Here is an 11,739-nt window from a genome sequence, read left to right as displayed (position 1 = left end):
ATCCCTTCTTCATTCTTCCTGACTCTCTCTCACTGGAAACTCACTACAGGGCACAGACCAGTGTCTCCACACCACAAAGCAGGCCCACAGGTTAGACCCACTATACTATTAGGAGCCCGTCCTGGGTGGAATTATGATTTTCCTGGGCCATAAGGAAGGCACTTTTGCCTTTGTGAGCCGCTTCCTCAGTAACAATATTCACATTATATATTATTTTTGATGTAACTTTAAATACTTCAATATTTTATTTTCTTAATGTCTCAGGCAAAATTGACTAGGTTTTCATGAGGCTAAAAATTAACATTTCCTTGAACGTCTTAATTTCCTTTTTATCCTTATAATTTTCCCGAAGCTCTAAAAATATCACAGGCCCTAGGTACCATGTCTACTGTGTGTAATAGACACTTGCACAAAAATAATAAAAATACTGTTACCCAAACACAACTCTATATTCTTCTTAAAATTCATTCTATTGATAACATACCCACATAACTTGCCTGGGAATTACATATTTTAACTCATCATTTAAAACTGATTCCAAGAGGCTTAAAAAAAGTGTCACCACACAAGATATATTTTCTTCAATATTTTATTTATATAGAAATACTTAAAAAATGAAGTAGCACCATTACTTAAGTTTTACCTTTATTATGTAGAACTTTAAATGTCAGAAAAATAAAACTCTTGATACAATTTCAAATCTTGTCTCAGCAAATATAATATTAGTATTTGACCATGAGGTTAAAGGCCCTTTATCATAAAATAAAATATACTTTGTTTTTTAAACTTTGCTCAGTAAAGTACATTTAAGCTCAAGTAACGTCACCTACATATACATAAACAAGTGGTAAACAAATGTATTAAAATAGAAATACTAAAACTATAGTGGTGCAACAGAATTTTCGTAACTTGCACTGAATTCTATTTATACAAATGTTAGAAAGCATCAACAGTTCCTTTTGACATGTTTATACATTTCCGTTTTTTGTAATAATATAGAATAAAATATGCTTTATATCACTGAATAGAAAATATGCTGGGTGAAGCAGATCTAGAAGATTTGTCTGAACCTATAAAATCTCCATCCCAACAGAATACTGTTCAAAACATTACACATTTTATGGTTTGTAATTCCGTCACAATTGTGTGATTATTAAAATAATACAGTGTTCTTTGCCATAAGGCCATACTAAAATAAAAAGATTTAACCCAGCTACAAAAAAGTTCACTGAACTTAAATTAAAATACTTGTAAACATCTTTGCAATATGAAATATAATTTTTCAAGTCAAAAAAGAATAAAATACTTCAATCTGTATTAATGCAATTTCTCTTTAAAACTTTTAAACGTTTTTAATATATAAGAGATATGTTACAGTTTCTTTAACTTTAATAAAGCTGCAGTATCCTGGTTTCTCAGGAACTCCTGGCCCTTCCACAAACATTCAAAAAGGATCCACTGTGGTCTAGAATGAGCGTCGTAGGAACCCACCCACAAAGAGACACACTAAACACTCCACACATCCCATAGCACTATTATTATCATCTTCATCATAATTATTGTTCATTTTTTTCCTACTTTAAGAAAATGGAAAACTTGTGGGGTTTTCTTCTTTTGGAAGCTTCCTATTAAGTACAGTGTAAAAACTATCAATACTAGAATGTTGCCGTTCCTATTATTTATAGAGCATGCATTTCAGGTGGTTCAGAGGTTTTCCAGGCTACAGTCTTCTTGTTGCAGATATCCTGGCAAGTTCCTTTGTTTAAAAATTAAAATTTAAAAATGAGTGGATACTACAGCTTCCCAAGCTCCTCTCGGATCTCAGAGTGGGAGTGGGGGAGGAGAAGGTGGGGCACCGGAGAAGGGGCAGGCATTGGGGAGCAAGGCTGAAGGGAGGGGTGGTACCTCTTCCCCTCACTGTGCGCGCAAACGCGCGCTGCCTTCAGGAAAAGATGCGGATAGCTTGAGTGACCGCGGCATGGCAGACCGGGCACTCGGGCTCGCTCTTCTCGCAGATTCGGTTGGCACACTCCATGCAGAAGAGATTGTGGCCGCAGGGCACCAATGCGGCGATCACTTCGCTTTCGAAGCACACGGAGCAGTCGCGGCTGCCCTTCCGACGCAGCCCGGAGGAAGAGGAGGAAGAGCTGGAGGAGGAGCTGGACGACGAGGAGGAGCCCGACGTGTCCGAAGGTTGCAAGCCCGGCAGCTGTGCCCCCAGCCCGTTGGCATAGGCGGCGTAGGCCAGGCCTCCTCCGCCCGGGTCGCTGCGCACCCGGCGAGCCAAGTGGTGCTCGCTAGCCCCCGGGGCCATGTGCAAGGGCGGGGACAGGCGCGGGCAGCTGGTGCCTGGGAGCAGCCTACGGTGCACCAGCAGCCCCAGGTTGGTGTTGGAGGGCGCACTGGCGCCACCCCCGGGAAAGACGACGGAGGAGGACGAAGCAGACGAAGATGCCGAAGAAGAGCAGGAAGAGGACACGGGAGCTGCAGGTCCGCCTCCCGGAGACCGCTCGAACTGGGCCCAGAGAAGTGGTGCCCCAGGTGGGGGGGCAGGAGCTGGGTCAAAAGTGGGCTGCAGCTCGGAGCAGCCGTCGGGGGATGGCACTGAGGCTTCTCCCGCCGTGTAGGTGTACCCATTGCCGTTGTTGTTGTTTCCGTTGTGCGCGAAGCTGAGGGCAGGGCTAGGAGGGCTGTAGTCCGCCAGACGCGGGGTGGCGGCCGCGCTGCCGCCGGTCCCGCCACCGAAGTAGGAGTCCGTGGAAGCGCTGCCAAGAGAGCTGGAGCTGTCGTTGCGGTAGCTGGAGAAGGGCTTGCGACCTGGGGTGGGCGTGATGCTGGGTGTGGGCTTGCTCCAGAGGCTGCCTGGACCGGACCCGCCGGACCCGTGATGCAGATCAAAGCCCACATCGGTGCCGTTGGCGTGAAAGTCGTTCTCGTCTGTGAGCTCAATAATGCCGCCGGTACGTAAAGCAATGTGCGCCTCGATCTCCTCGCGAGCCCGATCCACGTTCTCCGGCATGCCGGTCACCTCGAACACCGGCTCCTTGTCCCGGCTGGGAGTCACGATGTACGTGTGCGTCTGCTGCTGAATGCGCTTGATCGTGGCGCCCTTGGGCCCCACGACGAGCCCCACCACGCGGTAGGGCACCCGCACTTGGATGGTGGTCTGCCCCGGCAGATTGGGAGGCCCGGGCACCGCGCCGTTAAGGGCAGTGTTCTTATTCCGGGAGGCCCGGATCATGGAGAAGTGCTCCGCAGCGGAGATGATCTCCCTCCGAGCCATGGCCACATCCTCCTTCCTGCCCGTCACAACAAAGACTGGCTCCTCCCCGCGAACCGGGGTCTTGATGTAAGTGTTGGTCTTCGCCCGCAACGCTTTGATTTTACAACCTGGGAGCCGAAGTGCAGGGGAGGGAATGGGAGAGAGAGAGAGACGCCCATTATCCTGGGTTAACCGCGGAGACAGGGTACAGCCCGCGCCCAAGACAGCCCGACTGGAGGTGGGCGGAAAGGGGGCGTGTCCCTCACTGACCCGGGGCAGCACCACCGACTGGGCAGAGGGTTCCACTCGCTAGGCGCTCGAGGAACGGCCCATTGGCTGCTCAGCCCTCCCTGTAGTCGTCCCGAGCCAAACCCAAGAATCCCAGAAAAGTCATCTGTGGAGATGCCGCTGGGATCCAGCTGGGCGCGCCGTCCGCCTTGAAGAAACAGCGAAGGGGTTCGGGGAAGGCAGCCGCAGCCGCGATTCCTCCGAACAGTTGGACTGGGGAGGGGGGGATTGTGAGTCCCGGGACCCATTGTTCCTCCTCTGGGCTCCATCCCGCTTTGCAGAAATCCAGAATCCTCCTCCCATCCGATGCTCACTCCACCTCCTTCCCCCTCCTTCAGGACTGATCAAAGGCCCCCTCCCCCAAGCATCTTATATTTAAATTATCTTTTCTGCGGGAGGGCTAGGCTGGGGGCGCTAGGGAAAAAGGCAGTGATTTTAGCAGGAGAAAGTGCATCCCGCCCTAGCAGCAGCGCGGCTCAAAGAGACAGCTTGCCTGCACTTTCTTTGTCTGGGGCCCCAGCCCATCGCGCTGCTCTTCCTCCCTCCCCAAGGCTCCCCGCGCCGCAGTTCCCGAACCTGCACACACCTTCCCCACGAGGCGGTGGCCCGAGACCCTACAATGTCCCCCAGCTCCCCATCTCTACGGAACCCACCTTGCCGCCCCACGATCTCGGCTACATGCTCGGAACTCGGCACTGGCACGCACTCGGTCATGTTCACGCTCTTCTTGCGCGGCTCGCTGTCGTACAGAGAGGCGCCCTCGTCACTGTCCAGCCCCAGCAAGGAAAGCTGATCAAGCGCGAGCTGCAGGGCTCTTTGGTCATCCAGGGTCTCTCCACCGCCGCTGCCGCCGCCGCCGCCGCCTCCCCCGCCACCTCCTCCCCCTCCGCCGCCGCTGCCGTTGCGCTCCAGGTCTGCAAACAGCGAGCTGGGCATCGCTTGGCCGTGCGCGCCGCGCCCCCGCTGGCGCTCGGCTCAGGGGCGAGAAGCTGCGGCCACAAAGGCAGCCGGGAAGCGGGTGGTCAGGGGCGGGGAGGCCGGCCGGCTGCAGAGGGCTCCGTTGCTTCTTTCTCGGTGACCGGAGGAGTAGGTCGCTCCTTGCGGTCCTCACGGGGCAGTGGCTGCAGAAGCCCCCGCCTGGGTCCCCACCCCAGATCTGCTGGCGGGTGGGGTGGGGGCAGAGCTCGAGCGGAGGCCGCGCGTGCCCCCCAAGTGCCCGGCTGGCTGGCCACAATGCCGAGCGAAAAGCGAGCAGGCGAGCGACAGCAGCGTTTCTTTAAGGAGCCCCTCCCCGCTCCTCCACTCCCTCCCTCCCTCCCGCCCGCCCGCCCTCACTCAGCGCTTTTTCCTCCTCTCCTCCCCGCCTCTTGACTGAGCCTCTGCAGCCAGACGGCTCCGGAGGGGGACGAGGGAGGCGCAACGTCACCGGCGGGAGCTGACACTACAATGCTACTGACACTATCGCTGGGGGAGGCGATTGGCTCGCGCCAGGCCGGGGGCGGGCGGAGGCCGCGGGTTGAGCGAGCCCAGAGCGAGCGCCACCCCCCACCCACCCCCGCGCTCACCGCAGCCCGCCCCATTCTCCTCCCGGCCGCGCCCCTCCCCCGCCGCCGCTAACGCCCCTCTTTGTTGTCTAATGCGGGACTGGCAAGCTCCGGACGCTAGTATGTACCTATCAACCGAGGACAACCACTGTCCCCAAGTCTCCTCCCTTGCGAAATTGAGAAAAAAAAACGCGCCCAACTCTGATGCTGGGGGCCCGGCTCTGAAAAATTGGTCCTTAGAAAGTCCCGTTAGTGGCCCCAAATAAACCCATCTGTGTAGCCAAAGATATCACTAGGAGAAGGGTCTGTCGCCTGTCCAAAAGGGCGGCTGAGCCCTCGAACACGGAAAACCGGACTCAAGGTCTTGGGGCTCACGAGCAGAGTGACTCCGGAGCGGGCGCCCACCTGCGCGGGAGCGCACGAGACACAAAGGCATACGCCCGCCCACATTGCCACGCGCGCCTGCGCCTGCATTTCTGTCCCCTCGGGCAGCACTTCGCTCAAGTACCCCTGAAACTGCGGACTAGAAAGCCAAAAGCCAGCTTCAGCAAGAGCCTGGCCGCCCTGCAGCCAGAAACCTCCTGAATGCCGGGCACTAGGGTCCTGCACGAGCCTGGTACGCGGGTCGAAACCCTGCGGGCTGACACGCGCCGGAACGCTGCGCTGCCACTACCGGGAAGCAGGCCTTAGCGCCAGCTGCTCCCCGGCCCTCCCCACGGCTGGGCATGCGCAGTAGGAGTGAGGCGCGAGCTGTCCCTTTAAGGCGGACGCTGCGGTGCGCGCGCTGGGCCCGCCCGTGGCCCCGCCCCTACAGGAGGTGTTCGCTTGCTGCCCCACGGCTCTTTGTGCGCTTTTCGGGGTGGGGGTGGCAGCGGAGGGAGGGTGCCACGGGACTGGTCCGCAGGGAAGGCGAGATGCGCCCCCTCCCGGATCTCCCAGGAACGGCCCCCGAGCCTGGCACAGAAGAAAGGAGTCTGAGCGCCGGGCGGTGCACGCTGCCCACTCCGCGCGCATCCCCCTCCACCGCGCACCGGAGCAGACGCTCCTTTAGGCCCCGCGCGCTCCCTCCTTTGTTTGGAGAACCTGCTGGCTGACTGCACCCCTTGCACCTTGCTGCTGGCCGTTCAGCAGGGCTTTCGGGCCGCTGTTCGCGTTGCGCGTTGTCGGCCAACGTCCACGCAGCGGAACGCTTGCTGAAGACAATGAGGCCATGTGGCCGCAGCTGCTGACGGGCTTTCTAGGACACCTCGCGGTGCAGCGGGGTGATCCCGGGTTTCGAAGGCAGAGGCTCTCATAAATGCTCCCCACGTGACCCCTGGAGGAGTGAGCGAGCGCCCTAGGCCTCGGTTTTTCATCCGTAAAATGGGGGAAATGATACCTGCCCTACCTACAGTGTAGGTTGTTCTGAAAATTAAATGTGACAAGGGATCAGAAGACAGTACAGCAAACGCCTCCCCTTTCAATAACACAAGGGTGATCCCTTCTCCGCTTGCTCACCTGGAGCTGTCTTGGAGAAGAGGTGCTGATTATTTCCTTAGGGAAATGAGGTTTAGAAGCCACTTACAGTGGTTATTTCCTCAGGATGTTTGAGTCTGCTTCGCTGAGCCTGGTTTATGTTTTTCTTAAAAGGAAACATGCCATGGGGAAGAGGCAGGTGGGAGGATGGGGCTGAATCCTCCTTGAAAGCCACCACTTAGCGCACCAACATGGATTTTCCTGTTTTTTTGTTTTTTGTTTTTTGGGTTTTTTTTAGGGGGAGACCCAGTTTATGAACTTGGAAATCCAAACTAATTTGAAAATGAAGATTCTTGCCAAAGTGGAGGTGTCTGAATAAAGAAAGGGTCCTGACTGAAGAGGGCCACAGAGGGGGCCCAGCCTCCTACCCTCTCTCAGGGCCTGTAAACAGAAAGCGGATGGAGAATTCACTGGGAAGGTGGCTAACACAACAAGCTAGTTTCTGGCCTCTAAGCTCTGTTTTCTAAGAATTTAACAGCCTTCAAACTGGGCCTACAGAGGTTTCTTTTTTTAAAGAACAAACATGATGGAGGTAAAGTTGTTCCTCAGCAGATCAGGAACTGTGCGCAGGTAAATGGGGTGTGGGGAGCCCCCGCTCCCTCTCGGGCCTGGGGAGGTGGGCTGGCTTGTGCTGGGCCACAAGCATTTTCAGACCTGCTGTCCTCCTTCCCTGCACATCTGCACTGATAATATTTCAGATGGGTTAATCCTGAAATTTATTTAAATTTAGAAGATGAGATGTTTCAGAGGAGGTCCCTGGGTAGAGGAGTGCAACACTTCCTTCACCAGGGTGACATGTTTCATGTAGTTCTTCTCTGCTGGATGGTGAAGGCAGGTACTGCACTTGGCTGTCACTGCAAATGTACAATGAAACCACATGTCTTAGCCCACATAAAGGTATGCTGAAACCCTGGCCGTAGCAATTCATGGGAGCTACCAATCCTGACAATGCCAGAGACAGTCTGTGTGGCCCAGCTCACTCTCCAGAGACCAGAACCCTGCAGTAAAACCTATACAGAGATCAGCGTGGTTTTCCGAAGACACTCTCAAAAATCGAAGGCCCAGCCTGAGAGTATGGGAGGGAGTTATGATGTCTGATAGATTTAGTTCTCAGACCCAGCCATCCTCAGTGTTGTTTGTAAAAAGATTAGTGCCCAGCATCCCCCCTACATCATGGGTTTGTTTTAGGGAGATAGATAATGTTAGCAGAAGGTAGCTCGTCCTAAATTACCGAGTAGTAGACAAGTGTAGTTGGTGCCTTTCGGTCTTCTCACAGCCATTTCTTATCTTCTAGACACTTGTGTCTATTACTGACTGGTCAGGGCATTCTCTGACACTTGACTACTATTATGAAAGTAACAGTGCAGAAATTTTAATTCTTAAGTAATGGTTTTAATAAGCCAAAATGCCACAAAACTTGCAAGGTCTTGTTCTGTTTTTGAATACATAATGCACCCTAAACCCATAGTTTCTGGCTAGACTTTCCCAGGCTCCTTTAGGACCCCAGAGCTTAATGACTTTTCCTGATACAAGACACATTTCCCTGAGGAATTCCTGATAGGGATGTGGCCATATTATTTTTTTATTAGCATAGGAAAGAAGTTTGCAGAATGGGGTCTGGTAATAAAAGAGAGAATTCAGTTGTCATAAAGTAAGAAGAGATAAAATTATCACACAAAAATAACATTAACAATAAGACAACCTGGTATTTATTTCTAGAGGTCTCAGACTATAGTGCAAACATCTTGCCTACTATTGCAAACTAAATGGCTAGCACAAGGAACAAAAATCCTCATGTGGAAGCACGTACACGTTCAGTCAACTCATTTAACGTTACTGAGCACTTACGTAGGCACCTACATATACTTTATAGCCACAGAGAAAAGCATTGATGACACAGAAATGAACAAAGTGATGTGTGAGGTTGGGGAAGTTCCTTTTGCTGAAACACTAGTCATGTCCAAACCCAGTCACACAGTGGAAGAAGGGCCTAGATAATAATGAGTCTGCCTGGGGTCTGGGAAGACTTCCCAAAGAGAGAATATCTGAGTTATACTTCCAAAGAATGAAGTGTGAGAAGGGAGACCAGTGCCTAGCACAGTGCATCAAGGCAGGAACTCAATAAATGGTTATGAAATGAATGAGGGAAAAGTCTTGAAGGTGTAATTTTCTCAAGTATGTATGTGAATATGTCAGCCTCTGGGAGACAGTTTAAACGACCCTAGCCACAACCACATTATTTTGAATAAAATTAATCACAGGTAACGTTAAGAACTTATTTTGTGCCAAGCAATTTATCAAATGCTTTTCAATACATTATCTTGTTTAGTCCTCATAACTACTCCAAGGCAAGTGCTTTTATTATTCCCATCACAGAGGTAAAAATAAATTGCTGGCCTAAGCAGAGGCGAATTCACCTTTCAGCAGATGAAGCTTCAGTTACAGGACTCCTCACTCAACAAGGGCCCTTCCAGGACCCCTAGGAGAGGTCCTGGTAAATGTATTTATAGGATAACATAAAATTAGTAAAATTTTCAAAAATAATATTTTTATTCTATTCCTTGAGAACCCCTAAAATGATAGAAGCTTCAGGCCCAACCAATCTTAGATTCATTATTATGCCCAAGGTCACACTGCTGGTAAGTGGTACCTCAGCCTGTGATCTTAAACAACTCTTAAATTTCTTCCTGCCTCTGAACTCTGCATTCTCAGCTGGAAGTTGAAAATGTTTCCAGCCCCACTTCTCACACAGGATTATAGAATCACATGTGTGAGGGGATGTGAAAGCACTTTGATTTTTGACCTTCTTCTGTTGTCTTTGTATTGTTAACGTGTGTGTGATATATAACACGTGTAATACCCGTATGTATTTTTAAAGTATTTTAATAATATGGGAAATGGAGTCCTTATGTTGAGTTAACAAAAGAGACAAGGAATATGTGTGTGTGCGCGCGCACTTGCATGTGTGTTACTGAATACTCAACAAGCATTGGAAAGAGTGAATTAATAGGACAGAAATGCATCAAAATTTTAACAATGGTTACTTTTTAAGTAGGGGGGTCATAATTTTCATTTTACCTTATGTGTTTTAAGTTTTGAGCATACATCTTTATTCAATTAATTTTTAAAAGCAGTATGTGCTTAGTTTCAAAAATTAGTGTTAAAAGGCATAATAAAATGAAAAGCACTCCGTACCCTATGCTTGCTATAATAGAAGAAGAAAAAAAGTCTGAAGCTAATCCTAGCACACATTTATATGGGCCATTAAAGTAGTTTGACTTCTAAAATTTGAACATCACTTAGTAATCAGTAATAATCATTCTGCAACCTCAGACAGAAATAAGAAAAACAGAAAACAATTTCAGACACATGATAATTCAAAAAGCCTGAATCTTCAGGAAGAAGATAACATTTCTTCGTCCTTAGCAGAGAGAAAATTGATAGTTTGAATTCAAGCATTCCTTTTTTCAGTTGACTCCTTTCTTTCCCAAAGTCTTGGGTTGAACCCCATCTATAAAACTGAGGAAAACCACAGAAGGTTAGAATCACAGGATGTGTGAGAGTTATGTGGTCCAACACCCTCATTTGACAGGGGGCAAACTGAAGGCCAGAATAGGAAATGGCAACTCTGTTGCTTTGGAGTCTAAGGACATCTGGTACCGCTGCTAGTGAACAAGTCACGTCCCTGCTGCGGCTGCAGGGTCAACCAAAAAGCTGCTGAGAGAACTGCTCCCTAGATAGAGGTAGTAAACAAGGAAGTGGGTGGTGGCACGAGACTTGGGCAGTCTCTATCCCGCTTCCTCCCCCACGCTCTTTGCCGAACTGGAGATGGCGCCTCCTGGTGAACAGCGCGTCTCAGGAACCGCAGAACCCCGCTTGGGGGAGACAAAGGAGGCGCTGGAGCTAAGTCGCTCTTAGACTTCTGTGCCCTGGAAATAAGACAAAATAATCCACGTGCCTGGCCCAGTCAGGCACGATGCCGAACACCCTATACTTTCTCCTTTAATTCTCACAGCATCCCCATGATTTATGCGTTATCACTGATATAAATTAGCTTTCCTCAGGTCACATTTCAAGGAAGAGTTGGAACTAGCATTGGAATCCAGTGACTCCTGAATCCAGACTTCAACTGACTTTCTCCAACAAAAATGTGTTCATAAAGACAGGATTGTGAAAGTCTCAAAATCCTGATGTCAGATAATTGAAAGAACTATGACATTTTAGACAGAGGGCTAAAAATGTTTATTTCTCACAGTTGAAGCTGATAATGAGGTTAAAATAATAATAATAATAAATAAGAGACAAAGTACCTCCTAATGCCAAGCGCTCAGTAAATAGAGATTCGAAATAATCATAATGGAGAGACAGTAAACAATAGAGGGAATTGATCATTTTCCAATATTTAACTACTCAGAACATGGATAGATGTTCCTGAAGACAAATACTGGAATAAAATAAGAGCTTTCTTAAGCTTCCAGCTGCCTGAAAATGGTGTGGCCCACCTCACCTCCCATGTGTACACACACACACACTCTCCACTTAATCAGGAGACACCTACAAGGAGTGGTAGGTGAATTTGATGAGTGGTGACATTCTGAGATTTCTTCAATCTGTTGACATTTAACTAGTCACTTAATTTCTGAGCTTTGGTTTTCTCATCTGTAAAATAGGAATGGGAGTTACTTAAGCAAGTAACTAACGTGGGCCTTTCCTTTTTGCCAATGAGGGGTAGATATAATCTAATAGAATGAGAGTTTTCCTGTCAGTCTTCTTATATAAGTGACAGATACAGTGTGGTCCCCTAAGCCCAAAAGTTCAAGGCTGCAGTGAGCTGTGATCGAGGCACCGCACCACTCCAACCCAGACAGCAGAGCGAGATCGCATCTCAGGAAAAAAAGAAGATAATTTTCCATTCAGAAAAATACTAAGAATTCTTTACTATTTTTAATACTTTATTCGATCATAACGTCTCTGTTCTCATAGGAATATGAGAACATATATGGCTTGAAAATATTTTTATTTAAAAATGCAAGAAATACTTTTATAACCTAAAGAATTTTTGTGTCTATATTAAACATCACCCAAAACATCAACATGCTAATTAATGAAATACAGCCATGAATATTCTTT

General features: G+C 49.2%; 1 protein-coding gene across 1 annotated transcript; it reads right to left on the bottom strand.

The window, feature by feature from the left end:
* Positions 1 to 570: 570 nt before the first annotated feature.
* On the bottom strand, positions 571 to 4,832 carry MEX3B (mex-3 RNA binding family member B). Its single transcript, XM_053595908.1, has 2 exons — positions 4,204 to 4,832; positions 571 to 3,390 (listed from the first exon to the last, which is right to left on the bottom strand). The coding sequence occupies exons 1-2, from the start codon at positions 4,484 to 4,486 to the stop codon at positions 1,943 to 1,945; spliced, it is 1,731 nt and encodes a 576-aa protein (XP_053451883.1). The 5' UTR covers positions 4,487 to 4,832; the 3' UTR covers positions 571 to 1,942.
* Between the last annotated feature and the right edge of the window lie 6,907 nt (positions 4,833 to 11,739).

This window comes from Nycticebus coucang, chromosome 6 (genome assembly GCF_027406575.1).
Source record: "Nycticebus coucang isolate mNycCou1 chromosome 6, mNycCou1.pri, whole genome shotgun sequence".
NCBI classification, from domain to species: domain Eukaryota; kingdom Metazoa; phylum Chordata; class Mammalia; order Primates; family Lorisidae; genus Nycticebus; species Nycticebus coucang.
This window is presented reverse-complemented; position numbering and strand designations above follow the sequence as displayed.